Genomic DNA, 22,704 nt, shown 5'->3' with positions numbered 1-22,704 from the left:
GCCTGAAGCAATTTAGGGATGGCCGGACATGGGTTTGAACCGCTGTCCTCCCAAATGTGAGTCCATTGTGCTAACCATTGCGCCACCCTGCTCAGTTACCATAAAAGGTGGATGGGTGGTCAGCCATGGCCATTTTTTAAGGAACTATTCTGACATCTGCCTGAATTACTTACGGAAACCATGAAAATCCTAAGTGAGGATGGCTGGACAGAATAAGCTCCATCTCTAGATAATGAGGTCAGCTTCTTAACAACTGCACTGCCTCATGTGATTGGTCCCTATTGTACAATATTCTTTAAATATAAACACAGTTTTCTTCTTTATTGCTACACACACACACACACACACACACACACACACACACACACACCAAGGATCCCCACTGATGGCTTCGGGAGCACGAACTTGCTGCTATCCCCCTTATACTAACTCCAATCCACTGGACTGACTGACTCTCGATCTCCTCCCCTCAGGCCACTTGAAAAACTGAGTCAGCATCACCCACATGATGAGTGAAATGTTGAACTTAAGAGAATGTCAAGACATTACTATCATGTATTTGCTTTCCTTGAAAAAGCTTTATGGTATTGTGAGGTGACAAGGTGATGTAGTTATCACCTTTCATTATTAACCACTACTCTGAATGCTCCAAGTAATCTTTGATTGTGTAGCTTGCATTACTTGTAAACAATGTTTTAGCTGCTTTTTTTTAAAAAAAAAATGAATTTTAGTAATCTTTTACATTTCTTTGGGCAGTTTATTATACAATATGAAATACTAGTTTCAGTTTTTTGTTTGTTTTTCCTTGGTAAGTGTAAGCCCAAACTGGCTCTTGTTCCATGATTATGTATAAAACTATTAGTGGAATACTTAGTATTGTTTTCCCTGATATACACAACAGATTGGTAGATGCACCCACTTTCTGCAGTAAGACTACTACTTCTGGCTATTATTCTTACAGCCCTTTTGTACGGTTTAAAAATTGTACACCTGTTTTGTTCCTTTGATCTCCAGAAAAGAATCCCATAGCCAAGAAATAAGTGTACATTAGAATAGTATGACACCACAAAACATTGGTTGTTACAAACAAGTTATAGAACATACACGTGACTTTTTTTTCGGCATCTTTGTGTGTTCAGTCCATGCTAATTGACAAACAGTATTCATTTGTAAAAGCCTGACACTTGTACGCCATCTACAAATTTATCACCTATGCTTAATATGCCAGCATTGTTTTCCCACTTTATTCTGAAGTGCATACTGTTTGTTTGCTTTATATTTAGTGTTTATTCATTACATACTGTCTAGTTGTAAATATTGAGGGCTTCATTTGCTTTCTCTAATAGGAATTTTGGTGTTATATCAGTTACTATGATGTTACAGTCATCAGCAAAGAGAACTTTCTCTCCATGTCCTATACTGTCTGGAAAGTCATTGATACATATTAAGAACAAAGTTGGATCTAATATATTACCCCGAGGAACACCTATATTTATGTGTGTGTCTTGTCTGACAGTTGTTTTACTAAAAATTTATCAGCAGCAGATGTTTGAGTTATCTGTTCCTTCTGGAGCCTGTAAGACTGAAATCACTTGTTTGCCATTCCTCTTACCTTGTGTTTCTGACCTTTTTAGTACTATTTTACGGTCAACAGTATCATCAAAAGTCTTGGATAAATCCAAGAATATTCCTGTGACACAGTCATCCTTGTCAAGTGCTTCAAGTACAACTATTACGATCTCTGTAATGACCAATATTGTACTTCTCCCACTTCGGAAATGAAGCTGTACTTCGTTAAAAAAGTTTAATTTATTCCTGTAATTAATTAGTCTTTATTTCATGGTAATTTAACTATCTTTCAGAATGCAGACAGTAGTGAAACTGGCCTGTAGTTTTCAGTACTCCCCACTGTACCTATTTTTAATACCGTATTTACTCGAATCTAAGCCGTACGTTTTTTCTGGTTTTTGTAATCAAAAAATCCGCCTGCGGCTTAGAATCGAGTGCAAAGTAAGCGGAAGTTCTGAAAAATGTTGGTAGGTGCCGCCACAACTAACTTCTGCTGTCTAATATATGTAACGCTACACAGGCATGCTTTGCAGGCACAAAGATAAATACTGGCCCCAAAACCTCTGCGTCAGTAAAAAAAAATAAAAATAAAAAATAAAAGAGGGGGTGGAAGACGAGCTTTTTTCTCCGCCCCGAGTTTTGACCACTGCATTTTCATCCATTATCCAACGAAGTAAATACAAATTCCGTATTGTTCATCTTCGAATGTAGCAACATTTCAATGTACTATGAAAATCCGATTGGCAAGACTGGGACGTTTGTCAATACGGCTAACTCTTAGGTTCTGAATTTGTTCCTAGCTGTGAGAAGAGATGGTTGCTGACAGGAACTTTTATGAATTGTGAATCACTTGCAGTATTCTCTTCACCATAAGAATAATATGAATATAAGCATTTTGCCATGTATTCTTTCATGTTTGCTGCTGTCTCATTTAAATCCTGTCTGCCTAATAAACTACGAAACTAGAGTGAGACAACAGCAAACGCGGAAGAATATACATATCGTGTCTTATTTATATTCGTATTATTCTTATGCCTAATAGTGATACAGTCAGAAATGAAGCACGGCAATTGACTAGATTTTTAAATCTAAGATGACTAATTTCTGTGCAGAATGTAATGTACTAAAAAGGCGTCTGCAAAGATTTTCAAACGGAGAAAAATTTTCGCTAAACTCTCGTTCACTACATCTTCTATCATACGCAGTCTATTATTTGGTTCTTGTTGATCATTATCAAAGAAAGCAGCAGTGTAAGTAACAACAAATAGCTATCAATAAAACGCTTTTAATTTAACAAATAGCAGTCTCTTGCCATTGTTTCGCTAATGAGATGATTCCTCTCTTTTTTTTTTTAATTGTAAGTGGCGGTAGCGCGCACAAAAGCAAGCCATGCCGCGAGCGGTGACAGGCCGTAAACACTGATTATCAGAATGCGACAACATTGGATGACACAGTACAGTAATGCATTTTCAGCTTAGAGTGACATAAACACCTATAACAAAGAGAACGGCACTTATCAGACCAAAGGAAAATAAGCAATCAATTCAAACCAGATGAAGGACGTGAAAAAGGAAGGGTATCCGTATAAATACGGACAGAGTGCCTGACGCATAGCAATGGCTACCTGGTAAAGTTTAACTGCTAAGCCTATGACTCGAACCAAACTACTGTAGCTGTATCGTCATTCATTCAACCTAAATTGTGTCTCATGTTACAATGGACCAACATTGTTTCGATTTGCAGGTGCGGCCTAAAACTTTTCTATCCCCCTGAAGTTCAAGTCTCAAATTTCAGGTGTGGCTTAGATTCGAGAAATTTTTTTTTCCTTGATTTAGAGTCTCATTTCTCAGGTGCAGCTTAGATTCGAGTGCGGCTTAGATTCGAGTAAATATGGCATGTCAACTAAAGGAGACATTTATTATTTTTGTTAATGGGGCTTGTATGGTACCTGTTCATGCCTTCAGAACAGGATCTTGAACCTCATCTATACCTACTGACTTTTTTTAAAAAATTATTTCTGTACTGTCTTTTTGACTGCAAGCTCTGTTGTTGAAGACCACCATGATTGTGCTTACTGTATAAATCATTGTTAGTGCTCCATTTGTTTCTGGAAGATTTTGTTGCAAGTTCTCAATTTCAGAAAAATAGTCATTCATAAAATGTGCCAATTCCTGAGGATTTTCTAGTGTTCTATGCCCATCTTTGATTTGTATGTTGTTATACTTCTCTGCCTTTTCCAACTTCTTTTTTATGATATCATACACTGCTTTACTTTTTTCTCTGTCATATTTAAATATTTTTTCAGCAAGCAGTATCCTCCTCTGTCTTTCTGTATCTGTGATAGTGATTTGCGAACTGTGGAATACTGTAGTGCAAACTTTTCCAAGGAACTGAAAAATTTTAAATGTCTGGGAGGACCTTCTAATACCTACAGCTATCCATCAATTTTTGTTAGCTGCTGCTGTTGGAGTGGCTACTTCTGGAAATACATCCTCAATAATAAATTTAAACAGTGTGTAGAATTGAGTGAAGTTAGCATCCACATTGTTTTCCATATACACTTCATCCCAGGTTTGATTTGTCAGTGCCCAAGAAAAAGAATATATTTTATATTCTGAGAAAATCCACCTTTTTATTTCATTATATCTACACCAGTGATCTGTATTGTTCAAAGACTATAATTCACCTTTGAGCTGGTGTGCTACAGATTTTTAATGGACTGCACAATTTGATGATGAATAGATAATTCTGAGCAAATTTCTGTGGGGTTTGTGCATTTTCATGTGGTCCATTCTGTCTTCTATGCATGCAATGAAGTAGTCTCTTAACTACTTGGGATACCTGTTAAGGAGAGGACCATGTTGTTGTGGTTTATCCTAAAAAGAAGAATAGTCCCCCTACCCATGACAACACATAATTTGAGTTTGTGTGTCCCCAAGGAAGGAAGGAAGGAAGGTAGGATTGTCTCCACTGCCACCAGTGCAATGTGTCCCAGTCAACAGTCACCATTGTCCTTTCCAACATCACATTGACAAACCGTACAACACTGCCAAGACGAGGCTGCAGTCACACACACATTGGTACCACTGGTTAGGAATGCTGTCTCGTTCAGTTTGCCACCTGTGTTGTATAGCTTGTCTGTATCCAAGCTGTTTCCTCCCCCATACACTATCACTAGCAGATCATCTTTAGTGAAAGCCTTTCACAAAGACGTTAGTCTCAGTTACAGTTCAGCCCAGCAATCGGCTTGACAATACTGGTGTCTCGATACTCTTCCCTTAATTTCTCCTGTAATTGTGGTCGCTACACCTCTGGCATGACTGCTTTTTAACAGCAGCACTCCCTTCTGCCTAACATTTGTGCTTCTGCTATCCTTCATACTCATTGGCAGAGTCTGCTGCACATTTCCTTTTCCTACCCCATCTTGAGGTTCCTCTCCCCTCAACTCTAGGAGCTGGAAACTGTTGCTGGAAGACACTACAAAACTGTCACTGTGTCCTCCTCCTCCACCTCCACCTCGCCTTCCTACCATCTACCAGTTCCCACTCCCTGCCCCCCCCTTCCCCTCCCACAATACTGCCTTCCTTCATCCTCACTACCTCTCTCCTAGCTTGATTCACTTATTCTTTGAAGAATGTTTGTATTTGGTAATGAATTAGTTTGTAAATGTGAGCATGAGAGAGAACAATTGAGATTCTATATAGGTCTCTGTGCTGTGGATGTTAAATTTTAGAACTTCCAATCACAGTTATCACGAACTGATATAGTAAGGGTTGTCATTGAGTTCCCAGTTGTATTGTGGTTGGTGGCGCTATATTCCATGAGGCAAAATCAAGGCCACTTCCTGCAGCATCATCCAGAGAGTGGGCTTTGTACTTGATTTGCGATATTGGTAATTTATATTATTCTTCTCAGTACTTACGCCTCCAAACTTTTCTGTGTACGAACTTGGCCTACAACAAATTTCTGATTTCTTCTGTCCACTGCATTTTCCACTTTTGCACTTCCCTCCCCCTCATTACTGCCATTGCCTTTGCTACTCCTACATTATTTTATATTCACTGTGACAGATAACCTTGCAGTTTAGTCCCTTTAATCTCCAAACCTCCTTATACTAAGTGAGAAACCTGGTGTTGCCCGGATATTTATTTATTCGAAACTTCTGTTAGACCATCTCGTCCTGCCCTCCTCAGTTGATTTCTTCCTCCCCCTGTCCATCTCACCATCCCCCTCCTCCTGTCCGTCTCTTCCTCCCCCCCTCCTCCTCCTGTCCGTCTCTTCCTCCCCCCCCTACTCCTCCTCCTGTCCGTCTCTTCCTCCCCCCCCTACTCCTCCTCCTGTCCGTCTCTTCCTCCCCCCCTACTCCTCCTCCTGTCCGTCTCTTCCTCCCCCCCCTACTCCTCCTCCTGTCCGTCTCTTCCTCCCCCCCCTACTCCTCCTCCTGTCCGTCTCTTCCTCCCCCCCTCCTACTCCTCCTCCTGTCCGTCTCTCCGTCTCTTCCTCCCCCCTCCTACTCCTCCTCCTCCTGTCCGTCTCTTCCTCCCCCCCTACTCCTCCTCCTGTCCGTCTCTTCCTCCCCCCTCCTACTCCTCCTCCTGTCCGTCTCTTCCTCCCCCCCTCCTACTCCTCCTCCTGTCCGTCTCTTCCTCCCCCCCTCCTACTCCTCCTCCTGTCCGTCTCTTCCTCCCCCCCTCCTCCTCCTCCTCCTCCTCCTCCTCCTCCTCCTCCTGTCCGTCTCTTCCTCCCCCCTCCTCTTGTCTGTCTCTTCCTGGCACCTCCTCTTGTCCGTCTCTTCCTACCACCTCCTCCTTTTAATCCACCTACTCCAGAACCTCTGCCTATCCGTCCTCCGTCTGTTCCTCTCCTACTCCCCCCCTCTCTGTTCACCTCCTCCTGCCCCTCTCTCTGTCCACCTCCTACTCACATCTCTGTCCATCACCCCCATCTCGATGGGAGATTGTTTATTTTTACCCCACATTAATTCCTTCCAGAAAGTAAGTAACGTGTTTACCAAGTTTCTCAGAAATCGATCCTGGGGCTTAGGATGAGATTTTTAACATATGCTTATGTGACATACCGGATGATCAAAAAGTCAGTATAAATTTGAAAACTGAATGAATCACGGAATAATGTAGATAGAGAGGTACAAATTGACACACATGCTTGGAATGACGTGGGGCTTTATTAAAAAAAAAGTTCAAAAAATGTCTGACAGATGGCGCTTCATCTGATCAGAATAGCAATAATTAGCATAACAAAGTAAGACAAAGCAAAGATGATGTTCTTTACAGGAAATGCTCAATATGTCCACCATCATTCCTCAACAATAGCTGCCGTCGAGGAATAATGTGAACAGCAGTGTAAAGCATGTCGGAGCTATGGTGAGGCATTGGCGTCGGATGTTGTCTTTCAGCATCGCTAGAGATGTCGGTCGATCACGATACAATTGCGACTCCAGGTAACCCCAAAGCCAATAATCGCACGGACTGAGGTCTGGGGACCTGGGAGGCCAAGCCTGACGAAAGTGGCGACTGAGCTCACGATCATCACCAAACGACGCGTGCAAGAGATCTTTCGCGCGTCTAGCAATACTTTTTTTCTAATGAAACCCCATGTCATTCCAAGCATGTGTGTCAATTTTTACCTCTCTATCTACATTATTTCATGGTTTATTAAGTTTTCAAATTTATACTGACTTTTTGATCACCCGGTATTTCACACATGTAAGTCACCCATGTACAGGAAATAAATATCAACAGGTCGTTTTCGAACATTTTTATTTCACCTCTTCTCATATACACCCATACCCCAAGTGGTATTGGGGAATCTTACCCCCACATTATTTATATACAAATTTGGTTGAAACTGCTCCTGGTGTTCCTGAGTTATGCTTCAATGTCACCTCTTTTCACTCAAACTCCTGTGGGATGTAGGTGGTTGTTAACCCTATAGACCTTCTTTCCAGATAATAAGTAACCAATAACACCTCGATTCTTTAATTCCTTGCTGTTCTTTGATAAGCCTAAATCATGGTAACAATTTTGGACTGAACATGAATATCTCAAGTCAGACTCATAGAAACAAATGCGGGCCAAATGCAAAAAACACAAGTCACATTCATAGGAATGAAAGTTGGCCCAAATGTAAACATCATGAATCTTAACTCGTGGCAGTTAACAGTCATTGTTTAGTTCGTGCAATACCCCACGAGAATTAATGACAATCCATTAAATCTACATTACAAAGCGAGCGTGCTACTGGTTTTGTACTTTGCTTTTTGAAGAAAAAAGAGAGGGATGTTTACATAGACTTTGTGATGAAGAATCAAGTGATAGCGACGTGACTGTACGAAGTAGAAAGTGTGCGAAATATTTAATTGTAGATGGTGATAGTTGAAATTAAAATTCAGTACTTAAATCATGTGTATTATAGATTTGGCAGGGAGCAAAAAACATACAAATCATTGGAAATATTCCAAGACTCGTGGCATAAAAGCATCTGTTTCAAATCATTTAGGTGTACACCCATGGTTATTAGACCTGTTTTCTGTTATATTTGCTGACAAACTTTGCGAAATACTTGTTACAGAAACAAATCTCACCAGACATCAGTTAATAGATAATAAAAAAAAACACACAAAAACAAAAAAAGGGGAAGTGGACTACACTTGATACCCTTTTATTTTTGACAAAAAGAAGGCCTATTATGCGTTGTGTATTTTGATAGTTAAAGTTAGAAAACCAAATATCCAAGTGTGTGTGTCTAAAAGACTAGTATTATAAATTTAAAATTAATGTCTTTTAAAAGATTTAAACAAATTTTGAGATTTCTACATTTTTTTTAAATAATGAAACTGCTGACATTAACTGACCGTATTTGAAGGATACGACATATCAGCAACTTTTGAAATGAAAAATATTTTAAGAAATTTACATACCAGATGAAAATGTAAGTAGAGACAGATCTGTAATGAAATATAAAGGACATTTAGCATATAAATAATTGAATCCATCGAAAATAGCAAAATTTGGATTAAAAAATTCCCTAAATATGAGACGCAAATACTGATTTTTGTTATGGTTTCAAAATACACACTGACCAGTACAAAACTGATCAGAATAATAATGCCTCAGACAATGATGTCATGGACTTGTCAGAATCCATACTGAATAAGGGTTACACTTTGTTTGTTCATAACTAGTCCCCCTCCCTCAGAATCTGTTTAAAGTTACATCAGGAAAATGCAAGTGTTATCAGGAGACTACGCAGCAATTAGCAAAATATGCCAAAAAATAGTCAGAAATAAATTTTAAAGTAAGGGAAGTGTGACATGTAAATGATATCAACAAAATTTGAAAGTGTAGTGATTGTTGAACACATATAAATACATAAGGCCATTGGTGGAATTGATCGTCAAGATCAGATGTTGTCCTGTTTCCTAGTCATGAGGAAAATCCTCAAAAGATATCAAAAACTTTGTTTATATGCCAGATAGGTCTCTGTTCAGTATGTACAGTACCTGTAAAATAATACACAGTCAAAGAAAGTAAACATATGTTGGTTACTGAATAAATATGGCAGAGGTAATTTTTAAAAACGACCTGTTACTGGTCTATGAGAAGTGTGGGATACCTTCACTACTCTTTCATTCCAAGTGAAATATTGCGCTCATTGCCCAAAGCATGACTATATGATGCCTCAAAACGAGGATGTGCAAAGGGTAAAACACAGTCTGAAGTGAAACAGTGTGGGAACATGCAGAGTGTAAAGTGGCTTTACATATACCACAATGCTTTTGAAAGTACCATACCGTTCAGGACTACTAATTTTTATAGTTGTAGGTATCTTCCTATTATAAATTTGTTCAAGAGAAGCGTTTCTTCTTGTAATTTAATTATTTGTTGACAATATCTGCTTTTAGGTGTAGCATTATTACATTTCTTCTCAAAAAGTCACACCTGAAGACAATCTAGAAAATTACAATTTCTTTTCAAGTATTTTTTATGCTTAAAAATGTATATTTATGTTTTGAAAAGTTGTTTGCACAAGAATTAAATTACTGTTGACATAAACAATAGCCGTAGCATGGGAAACAAATGAACATGTTGCTACATAAAAGATATTCTCATGATGGCGCATACTAAGATTGTCTTGTGCATCATGCTGGCCCATTTAGGACATGTCATCTCCAACTGCTTGGGCACAGATTTTGCTGAAGTAAGTGGTATGGCAAGGGGTTAATGAATGGAACTCCTCTGTATAAAACAGATTCAAACTTCTGGTAACTTTACAAATCAGTTAATGTGTTATAAGTAATTGTTATTTAGCATGTAAGTGGGACAAAGCTTAGAAAATTTTTGAACTTACATTTGAAGTTTGTTTAGAAGTTGTTAAGTGCTCTCATTATCAAACACTGGGATAGTATATTCTGGGTAATTTATGATTTCTTTTAAACAAGAGCTAGTTTATCACACATCTCAATGTTTATGAAAGCATACTTACTGAACTGTGTGTCATACACTGATCTAATTATACAGCTACATTCAGTGGAGTATGTGTATACTGTCTGCAAAACATATTGAGAATAGTATTAATAATGACATAATAAATTAAAATGTCATCCTCATGTGGCAGTTTTTCATGCATCTCAGTGTCTATGATGACAGAACTAAAGAAGCAATGTATTAAAATGTCAGGCCTGATATGGCCGTTTTACTTTATGAACAGTGAAGTATAGTAAGTCAAAAAATTTTATTTGCATCATTTTGTAGGGAATGTCAGTGAGAAAAGTTTCATAAAGGTTTGATATTATATATTAAGTTTGATGCAAATCGTGAAGTGTTCTCTTTCTCAAATACTCCCCCTCCTTGCCCGTCTCCCCCTCCCCCTCCTTGCCCGTCTCCCCTTCCCCCTCCCCCTCTCTGCCCGTTTCCCACCCCCTCTCTGCCCGTCTCCCATGCCCCCTCTCTGCACGTCTCCCCCCCCGACAGCAAAACTGAAAATAATGATTTGTCTTTCAGTATCAATTAAGTGGAACTTCTGTTGATGCTGTGTCATTATACTGCAGTGTGATGGAAATGTGAAGTCAAGTCAGTGCTACACAGCTGCCATACTAATTTAGTGTCGTATGGGAGGATTTGTGAGTGTCAGTGACGCTGATGGCAATGCCAGCAGTAGCGTAGCTACTCGCAGGGTGACCCTAACCAGACAGGCATCAGCCGATGGGCATGATGAAGTGTGTCCCACAATTTAGGGGAGGGAGGGCTGGGTTTTTATCGGGGACTCCACCAGCAGTGGTTGGGTATAGGTATGACGAGCACAGGTTTCCCGAGCTGGGGCTGATGAACAGTGCCAGACCTCTTGTGCTGTAAACTCAGGGCATACTCCAGCTATCATTGTTAGGTGCAGCAGTAGAATGTTGGATGTTTCAGAGAACGGGGGCCCTGGCTGCACTGCTTGGACTGCAAGTAACGTAAATATCAATATATATCAAAAGAACTCGCCATCAAGCTGTTCTGTGTGATGAGGTAGTTAATGGCTGTGGAACTAAAACAGTTTGTAGCGGGCACCTCTTCAGCACCTGTGCACCCCCACCCCCTCTCAAAGTTGTGTAAGACTTGCTCAACCACATGGGGATTTGTCTAACTTGATGCTTGTTTCCCTGGCAGCTCTTGGGATCCCTGTGGAGTGACCTAAATTCACATCTACTGCTGATAGGATCAGTGTACCATTAGGTAGTACCTACACCCACCCAACAAAGAGAACTTGTTTGGTCAGTTCGCCTGTTTAGTACTCTCAAAATTATAATAACAGGCCGTAGTCTTCCACGACACCTACATTGTAATCAAGGGAGCGGAGGGACCCTTCGGATGGTCTCCCCTTTCTATATTCACAAGAGATTGCAGGTTATTGCTGGGTTCTTCAAAATGTGTTGCGTAACTTGATAATGGAACACCTCTAATTGAAACTGCCACATCGCCGGCCGCGGTGGTCTAGTGGTTCTAGGCGCGCAGTCCGGAACCGCGGGACTGCTACGGTCGCAGGTTCGAATCCTGCCTCGGGCATGGATGTGTGTGGTGTCCTTAGGTTAGTTAGGTTTAAGTAGTTCTAAGTTCTAGGGGACTGATGACCACAGAAGTTAAGTCCCATAGTGCTCAGAGCCATTTGAACCATTTAGCCAAACTGCCACATCAAACCATGTATATAAGCTCCTGGGATATGTGGCCTTAGGTGACTGCACTGTTGGGGTGAGTTGCATAACACCCTTCACTTCTGTAAAGGTATGGTTTCCTGCACCAATATAAAGGAGATGGACCTCTGAGGAATTGTGTGAAGAATGGAAAAAAAAAAATGGGTTTCATAAGTGCAGAACTATATGTGGATAGTCATTGGAACATTGGAAAAAACTGCAACATTTATTCTAATGTTCAACACTCTAGAATTACCTGAACATATTCTTGCATGTTATAGCCATCTTGAGGTTTGACCATTAGTTCTCAACCCAGCCCAGTGCTTCAAATGTCAATGATTTGGTCATACTGCTATGACATGTAACGGAAGGGCTGTGTGTGGAAGTTGTGGAGGCTCAGCTCACGGGTTTCCTTCAAAATGTATAAATTGCTCTGGGATCGCCCAGTATGGAGCAGAAAGTCTGGGTTTCATAACGAGAAAAGGAAATTCAGAAGTTCAAAGTAACGCTACCCTGTCCTGAAGCTAAAAAAGCTTTAAGCTTTCAACCTGTTGTTTGCCACTTCTTAAGTATCCCGTCACCAAGTGTGAAGCATCCACATAAACCGATACTGCAGTAGCCAGCAGAAAGATCGTGGGAGGCGCACATTGATATGGCATGTCACGGACAGTAGTTGCCGCAAGTGAAGTCCCTTCCACCAGAGGGCACACGAGAATTCGGCCGCGCCCTCTGCTGGCGGAACAACAACAACTCGGGCAGCACGGGCCGTTCCCAGTCAGTTGGACATTGGGCATGCCTAGCGGACCGTTCCCGGTCTACACTATGTGAAGTGCGACAGACATCGTGAATCGTGTTACTACACAATTGCCGATGAGTAGGGTCGTTCTTTCGCGTGTTGCGTCATTGTTCCGGTTTTGCAGCTTATCTACGGCATGGAGGATTTAGTGCGGGTTTTGGTTGAGCAGCAGAAGGAACTCATGGCAACCATAACACAAGCGCTACCGGCGTTGCTCTCCACGTGGTCTGCTCCAGCGCCATTGCCTCCTCCCTTTCCCCTGTATGACGAGACGGCGGAGGATTGGGACGCTTATGAATATCGCCTTCGGCAGCATTTCCAGGCATTTCATGTTGCCGATGCGGAGGTACTTCGTGCTCTTTTCTTGTCTTGGATATCTCCCTCACTGTATCAAGTTTTGTGGCAGCTAGCGCTGTTGCAGGAACCCTCGTCCTTGTCTTTTGACGCATTGTGCTCTTTGCCATCTTCATATTATTGCCGCCACACGCATGTTGTGGCGGCTAGGGTCGAGTTCTATCAGTGCAAGAAACAGCCCCATCAGTCTTACCGGGCGTGGGCCGCTACTCTGCACGGTCTTAGTCGCACGTGTCATTTTGTCACGGAGCAGTTGCGAGAGTCATATGCCCATGTTATGGTGCGCGACGTGTCATTGTTTGGTCAACCCCTATAGGGAGGTCCGGCAACAGGCCCTGCAGTTGGAAGACCCTTCCCTTGAGGAAGTCCTGTCCATTGCTCAATCGTATGAAGTCTCTCATGCCGCAGGTCAACAGTTGGAAGCACAGTGTGACGTCGCGGCGGTTCAGGGCGGCGCGGCCGCGTCCACCGCGTCCGGGGTGGACGACGTGCGAGCAGTACAATCCAGCCGTTACGGCCGCTCCCGCACGGCGGGTAAACAGAGTTCAGGCCGCCGGCCCCTGTTACCGTTCTGTGCCTCGTGCTATATATATATAATGATCAGTCAGAGTGCCCCCAGCGTTGGGCCATTTGTCGCAAATGTAATAAAAAAGGACACATTGCTAAAGTTTGCCGCTCAGCCTCAAACGAATCGAAGGAAGCAGGTACAGAGGACATGGACGTTGACGTTCAGGAAGTTAATCGGGCAAGGCTCCCGATGCATCAGCACACAAACTCTTTATCGAGGTGTCGGTTCGGTCGCGCCGACTACAACTGCAAGTAGATGGGCGCGGCAGTTCCCTTGTTGAATGCACAAACTTACACTGACCTTGGGTCGCCCCTGTTGGCACCAGTTTACCGGCGTCTCCGCAGTTATGATAAACAGTTCATTCCCATCCTGGGTCAACTCACTACCGATGTTACTTACAAATCAATCACTCGGCCTCTTACTTTTATTGTTGCCAGTGATCCGAGCTCCGCTAACCATTTTGGATTGGATGCCTTTCAAGCTTTCGGTATTTCTATCGCAGACACCATACAGTTGGTCTCCGAAGACATTCCCTATCAATCATTGGAATCTTTGACCTCTGACTTTTAGGATATCTTTGAGGAGGGCCTGGGGCATGTTTCAGACTTTGCAGCTCACTTGACGTTGAAGGCGTCGGCTCGCCCGCGTTTTCTACGCTCGAGGCAGATCCCCTCGGCTCTGCGCCGTCAGGTAAAAGCAGAGCTAGACCGGCTGACAGCCCTTGGGGTTGTTCTTCCCATTTCTTCTAGTGAGTGGGCTTCGCTCCTCGTTATTGTCAGGAAACCCTTGGGAAAATTACGTCTTCGTGGCGATTTCAAGGCCACCATTAATTTCAAGTTGGTGCTGGACACCTATCCCTTGCCTCGTTATGATGAATTGTTCTCCGACGTGGCGGAAGGCCAATATTTTTCGAAAATCGATCTTTCGGAGGCTTGTCATCAGATACCACTTGATGAGGACTCCAAACGGCTGGCGTTCGCCAACACCCCGTTTGGCCTTTACCAATACCAGCGGTTGGACTTCAGAATATCCAGTGCCCCGGTGATATTTCAGCATTATCTTGAGCACGTCACGACGACAATCCCTCATTGTATTAATTACCTGGACGACATAATTGTCACAAGCCGCAGCACGAAGCGAGCAGGCATTCACCTCGTTGTAGGGCCTCCTCACATCAGCGCCTTGTTTGGCTACTTTTGACCCCAATAAGCCGTTGGTCCTGGCTACAGATGCTTCGCAGTATGAGGTGGGGGCGGTCCTGGCCCATCGCAATGCAAATGGCTCCGAGCAGCCATTGGCGTTTGCGTCTAAAACTCTTAGTCCCGCACAGGCCCATTACTCCCAGGTGGAAAAAGAGGCTTTGGTCATTGTCTACACTGTTACCAAGTTTCACCCTTTCTTGTATGGCACAAAGTTTCAGTTAATCACTGACCATAAGCCATTAATATCGTTATTTGGCTCCGCCTCTCAGATTCCGGATAGGGCGGCCCACAGACTGCAGCACTGGGCATTGTTCCTCTCTAAGTACCATTATGACATTCATTTTCGCCCTACCAGGCAGCATGCCAGATTCCAGGGTTGGAGGAATCTACATTTGAACCCAAAATCACAAAATCATTCGTAAGCCATTGACGATGGACTTGGATCCTCACCCACATACTGCTGCATATCATCAGATGCCCACTAAGCCATCCTCTCTCTCTACCCCTGCCCCTGCAAGCAACTCCTCCTGTAAATAAGGAAAAAAGTCGCTTGAAATTGAATAAAGTGACAGCTACACCTTTGAATCAGTGAGCAGTCTTACTTTCTGATTGTGATTTTACTGTTGAGGATATTGATATCCATGTGGAGGAACCGGTGAGCCAGGCACTGTCTAATGTCCCCTACGTCTTCAGTAAATCACTGCCATCAACGGATAACGACAAGGACAACCGTCGCTAATCAGTGGCTCCCACTGGAACATCTTTGTTGTAGTGGAACTTAAAATGGATTCCAATCACATTTGGTATCATTATAGCTCCTGGCCAGGAGAGCATTCTGCATCTGCTTACAATAATCTCATTTGAAAGTCACTGACGTACCTGCATTAAGGGGTTACCACCCCTACAGGAAGCATGATGTTAATGGAGACAGGGCTAGGGATGGAGCAGTTGTTGTCATCAGTGACAGATGCACTTCTCTCCTGTCCTGTCCCACTTACCGTGGCCGTACCAACAGTTGCAGTGGAAGTTGTCACACCACTTAAAATCAGGTTGTGTTCTTTATATCTTCCACCTGCTGATCTGTTGGAAGCAGATGCATTTACAGAACTCTTCCCAGCATTCCCCCGCCTTTTCCTCCTCATGTGGGACTTCAGTGTACATAATATTCTGTGGTGCTTGGTTACCACTTTCTCTGGTCAAATTTTCAAGTGCCTCACCCATTCAGATAATATCTGCCTTTTGAACTGTGGTCAGATGACGCACTTTTCCACAGCTACATTGTCATTTTCAGCCACTGATGTTGTTTTTGCCCCTGAGTTATTGCAGACTTAGTTCAGTGGGAAGGGGGGACAGATTTGCATTCCATTAACTACTTTCTGGTGTGGATTCGTGTGCTCACTTGGACTGCAGTTGACAGGAGATCACAAAAATGGATGGTTCATAGGCCAAATTGATCATGATACAGTCTATGCAGGCCATGTTCGAACAACAGAATTGTGCCCAGGAGCTGGTGGACTATATCACCTGTGAGATTCTAGGAGCTGCCACAGATTCCATTCCTGAGTCTAGCAAGAACCTCAGGCAACGACCTGTCCCATGGTGGAATGACAGATGTCTCTTGACAATCGGAGGCAAGTGTGCAGCTTTGCGGAAACTCAAGTATCATCCAACTATGGAAAATCTATGGGCCTTCAAATCTGTTATAGAACAAGTGAAGATAAAGGAACAGAGGAGGAACTCCAGGAAGGAATTCGTGACCTCATTAATTGGCAAGTTTGGGACTCAGAAAGGCAGATTTCAGGCAGGGCCACTACACCTCACCTTACGCCCTTGCTGAGAAGCGGGTTCTTGGTGGACACTACTAAAAACATGGCCCAGTTTGTAGCTGAACACAATTTTACTGTCACTGAGTTAGTCAGACAGACTCCTGCATTCCTGGTGTTTCATAGGACTGTGGAAATAGGAGGCTCTGCTTCTTCTCGTAAAATGAGGTGATCTGCAATCTTCCATTCTCCATATGGAAATTGAAATCAGCTCTGTTCATGGCCAGGGACATCGCTCCAGGACTTGTTATGCCATCCTCTATCATCTATTCTTTGAAATCAAAAATCAAAGGGAAACTCCTGTCTTGTTTCAATCAGGTCTGGTTTCATGATCAGTACCCTACATCTTGGAAGGAGGAAACACTAATTGCAGTATGGAAATCAGGCAAGGCTTGTACAGATCCTAACAGTTCTGCAGTGTAGCCCTTATCAGTTGTATGTGTAAGACTCTCGAGCATATAGTCAACCACGGCCTCATCTGGCTCAAATTCCGAGGTCACCTGTGGTGTTCGCAGTGCAGTTACAGGTGCTGTCATTCTGCCCATGACAGTTCTGCTGGAGATGGTGATACAGGATTCCTTTTCTGACACCAAAACCATGTGGTTGGTGATTTTTACTTCAAAGGAGCATACACAACCGTTTGGAGATAAAACATCCTTCACCAACTACATGAATGGAGACTACGTGATCATCTGCCACTTCTTATCTAATCCTTCCTTAAGGATTGATGCTTACACTGTCGCATTGGTGCAGCTTTTTTGATTGGTGCATTCAGGACAGTGGAGTCCTCAAGGCAGTGTACTCAGTGTTACATTGTTTGCAATCGCTATCAGTGGCATCTCGTCCACAGTCAGGAGCCCAGTTAAGTGCGCTTTGTTGGTGAATGACTTCACAGTCTTCTGCTCATCCTCTGATCATATAACGACAATGAGACAACTAGAGCTGACTGACCATGAGGGGGCTGGAAGCTTGCACTAATAAAACTGCTTTTAGGATTTCACCAGAGATGTGTCAATTTTAACCATGTTCTTTCAAGTTTTAATAAACCAGAGCTCATAGTGGGGGCAATATTTTTTTTATACATTTTAAAGACACTGCACACTTTTTGGGCCTACTATTCAACTCGAAATTAACCTGGCTCCTGCACCTGAGAGACCAGTGAACAAAGGACTTCAAATCATTGACCATTTTGAAATGCCTCAGGGGCAAGGCAAGGGGATGTGATAGGTCCCACATTCTGCAGTTTTAGAGGCCATTTTTCAGATCATGGTTAGATTATGGATGTGCGGTTTATGGATCGGCCCATATTTCCTACCTGAAGATGCTAGACACTGTCCACCTGACAGCATTCTAATATAGATTTGATCCTTTTGGACCAGCCCAGTTCAGAGTCTGTGTGTGGAGGCTGGTGAACCACCACTCTGTATTCAGCTATGACTCCTTCTGGCTCAACAGGCACTGAAAATCTCTGACATTGGCATTTTAGTGTGGCAGTCAAACTCAACTTTGGGTAGCTCTTCAGGAATCGGCCCCATGTGACCAAGCCATTTGGTATACTTACTACTGACTGCCTCAGAGATCTGGGTATGTTAGACCTCCGAATACACAGTCAGGGATGGAACAGATTGCTACCTTGGTGTCCTCAGAGGCCCAGAGTGATTGTAAGCTTGATGCAGTACAAGAAAACTTGTACTCCAGATTACATTTTTACAACTCTGTTTTCTGCAGTTTAAAGTACCACAGTTTTATTTTGTTTGTATGGATGGATCCCAGAAAGAGAACACCCTTGGTTGTTCAGCTGTTTCCCCTAATAGGGTTTTCAAAGTGAGCCTTCTGGAACAATTTACAAATTAGGATGCAAAGTTATATGGAATTATCTTGGCACTGGATTAGATTCGCAAGCATCACAGTACGAGGTTTCTCATCCATTCTAACCCACTCAGTGCACTACAAATGATCCACCAAATTTATCCAGCATACTAGTTGATTCAGCTCATCTATGACTCCTTACAGTGGCTCCAATACTGTGGCAGGAGGTGATCTTTTTCTGGGTACCTGGACACGTCGGAATTTGGGAGAACAACATAGCTGACAAAGCAGCCTAAAAAGCATGTTGGGATGGTCTTGTATGTTGACATGCCCTTCCCTTGTACACTTTCGTCTCACTATCTGAGAGATGAATCATGCATCAGTAGGAAACGGAATGATTGAAGGTGACAGAAGACAAACTGTGGTCACTCAAATCAACTACACAGGCATGGCAGACGTATGCCAACCCTACCGATAGCAGGAAGTGCTGCACACCAGACTGCACGTAGGAAATAGCCCTTTAACACACAGTTTCCTCCTACAGCAAGAGGATCCACCACTCTATGAAGTTTGTTATGTGTATTTAGGCTATGTGTGTCTTATGTACTGACATTAGGACAGCCCTCAATTTGGCTGAAGACCTGCTTACCATCCTTGCCAACACTGATACCAGTGTTACACAGATTCTGAAATTTTGTGAACTGTTGGGCCTCATCCATAAAGTGCTGGAGAGGTGAAGTGGACTTAAATGCATTATAAACTACTCCCCCCATGCAAATGACTTATTGACTTTTCCTCAAGGTGCTGATTAGCATGATTTTGGATGTGGGCCATTCAAAATGCACCGCATCCAAAATTATCATCCTCCTTGCACTGAATATCTCACTAATCTAATTTGAAATTTCTCTGCCAAATGGGCTAGTAAACTTACAATTTAGTTTACAATGCATTTATAAGATACACTTAACTAATTTTTCCCTTTTCAGTGGAGTTTTTATGAAATTCCATATGAGCATTTGTTAACAAAATTGAAAATATTTCCGCCTTGATTGCCACTTGGTATATGCCACATTTTATTATATATTGTGAAAACTGCTGTTTGCTATCACAATGACGGAGCTAATTATGTTTGTAGATGAAATAACCAGTGACCTGGCAACGGTCTGTATCAGAAGTGAGAAACTGCCTCCAGGATGGTCAAAATATGCTGTGCAGAGGAAACCTGGCTATAATGACAAATGGAATGTATACTATGTGAGGTATGGATGTTCTCTTCACACGTATTTGATTGGTGGTTTGTGTGTGTGTGTGTGTTTAATGTTGAATGAAATGATAATATGCCACTGTAGTATACTCGTCTGTCGAAATGCTCGTTACCACTATTGAAGTAATTAGTATTTTAATCACTTTCACTTTTTCATTAGCTTTCATAGCTTTCATAGACAGATGTGTTCGTAAACATTTTTTTTACATTTCAGTGCACTTTGTAGTGATTAAATTTAAAGTTTAAACACTGCGCATACCTGAAAATTTATTATTATTTGCATTCATTAAAATAGTGTGTATAAGATTGTTTTTCCATTATTCTTCTGGACCTCACATTTTTGAAGCTTATTCAGCTATACCTGCTTGTTTGGTGATATTTTTTCTCACATCTTCACTACTCGGCCACCTTGTGGATGTTTCTGTGCCTAGCATGTAGAAAATAATGTAAAATTCAGATAAGGATACCTTTACACTGGAGATCAGTCTTGCTTATCACAAGTGTAGCTCTTATAATTGGAGTGTCTGTAGTGGAGGATGAAAGAGGAGGATAACGGATACATTTACATTTAGCTGAAATGGCAGAACTATATAAAGGTTGATCTTTCTTTTATTGTGTATTTTGGCTTTATGTTTTTATTTTAATGAGGGATTAGGTCTTAGACTCCATATTTTATACACATCTCTGTTTAACTAACAGTGATGTTCCATCCTAGATTTCAAAGCACTCAGATATCAAATATCACTGTCATAATAAAACCAGATGGAACTGATAGACGTCTTTTGAAGAGGAAATGGAAATTAATCTACGTTGTACTATGAGATCAAAAAAGCCACATGTTGGTGTTGCAAGTCACTCCACTCATTCCAAACTATGACCAAATGTAGAATTATTTGTATTTCATCAATGAAATTTGTGTTTAAAAAAATATTAACATTTGACATTTGATGAATGTGCTGGCTAACTGAATATGAGTTGTGAACCAACTTAACATCTCTAAAGGGAATAGGTTATAAAGAATGTCCATACACAGAGTCAGATGTTTGGGAACAAAGCGTTATACAAGTTCTGTGAAGCACATTAAGAAGGCTGTCTTTACTACTATATCCTCTGGTTATAACTTTAACATAAGTAACAATGATTACATCACTGTAGTTGCATTGGGGAGGAATGTGGCTGAAAACCCTTGTCTTCAACATGAGGGTAGACTGCCAGTTAGTTGTCATGTGCACATAGATTATTGGATAATGGGGAGAAATGGCAGGGAAATCTATTTCTAGACTTGTGGGGCAGGACAATGACAGTATTATTGTTATGCGTGTGTGTTTGGGTTATTCCTCCTCTATATGTGGCAAATGTTATGCACACTGACATATAGGCTGTAGGAAAGGGATTTTCTGACTTGGGGTATGTAACAGCTATTAGCTAACTTAACTTACCATGTGTCACAAATTTCAAACAGGAGTATTGAGTTCATTGTGGTAGTTGTTAGATAGTGGTTGTTTAATGAAGTGCGAACCTTGGAAGAAACTTTGAGAATATAACAGAATTTCTGCCTCATCCTGTTTGTGTAAGGTGCTGTTGCATGTACTAAATTGTATATTGCAATAGCTCGAACAGTCCACGGGTGTACTACTGGTCCATAGTGTCCAACGGGCACAATATTTTGGTGATCAGACATGTCACCATCGTCAGGTGCACTGATGAACTGAGCTCCTGAGGGCAGGCGGCTGTCCTAAATCCCCTTCCCCCGCGAGGCGTGCTCTCCGCGGTCTGCGCCTGCGCATCGGTGGTCGCTGAGAGGCTGGCGTCGGCATCTGTGGAGGCGTCGGTGTAACTGCCTCGTCCGACCTGGGTGCTCGTTCGTTTTCTATGGACCGGCAGTACACCCGTGGACTGTTCGAGCAAGAAATACGCCGGGAGAAGTTGAAGAATCACATGTATATTACAATAATTCAGTTACGCTGGTGAGTTTCCTCTTCATCAGAATTATTGAGAGTTCGTATACAGATCGATCAGAAGTAAATTTGATCTCGTGCTCCTCCAGGAATATAGTCATCTCATCAGTTGTGTTATAAACAACACCATTGCCAGGAAGTAATGACATGACTGAGAGAAGTATTTAAAAATTTACGCTGAAGAAATCTTAACTATCAGATTTATTGCCCCTCAACAGGTTAATGGAGTTGTGTGCTGCATATTTTCTTTCAGAACAAGTAATTTCTGTAGGCAGGTGACATTCTATTACAACTCATTGTTTATGTTCTAGGTGTACATGTAACTCCCTACACTAAGAACTGTATAAAGATCTTCTGTTTAAATTCTGTTTCAGCCCTGATGGTCAGAAATTACTGAAAAAAATAGATTTACTCCACTACAAGTCTCATTTCCCTGTGCCTGAATATGAGTTTTCATTCAGACCAAAGGACCATAGTGAACTTATTGAGGATGTAAGGTTTCAAAGCATTAACGAACCGCAAGTCAGGTACAGTACTAATTGACATATTCGATTTTATAAGTGGTTGACTCAATGTTGGTATATGGAAAGTTGTCCACAAAAAGAGTGGTTGTAGCTTTTAAATCTGCTCTGCTCATGGCCTGTAAGTAGTAGTTCTGGAAATGTCTATTCTCCTCTGGCAAATGTTTGCAGTTACTGCCTGCTGTTGCTTTAAGTTAGTATTCCTAATAATAATAAATAACTATTGTATATAAAGTGAAAAGACCTATCACAAATCCACATATACCCTGAAGGACACACCTGCTTTGTCAAGGGGGGGAAAAAATAGACCATGGTAGAAAATAAATTGTATTTTTGTGGAGGGGGATTGGGGTGGGGGGGTGGGGTTGCTGTCAAGGATTATGGTGACCATAAGAAATATGTATTTATATAATACTTGCAGTTGCAGACTGATCTGCTGTCGTGAAGTGTATGATAAAAGGGATTATCACGCTTCTTCAAAAAAGTCATAAGATGAGAATTCTAGAAGGGGGTGGGGGGGGGGGGGCGGGTAGGGAGGGAATCAGTGGCTGAGGTGTTCCCATACATAAGGAAATACAGTCATGGATGTATAGAAAATTATCGACTGTAAGTTAAAATTGTAAGCTTTGATGGGTAAATCCAGCAACCCAG

General features: G+C 42.0%; 1 protein-coding gene across 1 annotated transcript in view; it reads left to right on the top strand.

The window, feature by feature from the left end:
- The window catches only part of LOC124721367, a 289,081-nt gene that overhangs the window by 70,010 nt on the left and 196,367 nt on the right, over positions 1-22,704 (top strand). Inside the window, exons 8-9 of the mRNA XM_047246301.1 lie at positions 19,446-19,569; positions 21,907-22,059. Of these exons, the coding sequence (XP_047102257.1) occupies positions 19,446-19,569; positions 21,907-22,059 (277 nt within the window). The remainder of the gene's footprint in view (positions 1-19,445; positions 19,570-21,906; positions 22,060-22,704) is intronic.

Source organism: Schistocerca piceifrons, chromosome X (assembly GCF_021461385.2).
Source record: "Schistocerca piceifrons isolate TAMUIC-IGC-003096 chromosome X, iqSchPice1.1, whole genome shotgun sequence".
NCBI lineage: Eukaryota > Metazoa > Arthropoda > Insecta > Orthoptera > Acrididae > Schistocerca > Schistocerca piceifrons.
Note: the sequence above shows the minus strand (reverse complement) of the source record. Positions and strands in the feature narration are given on the sequence as shown.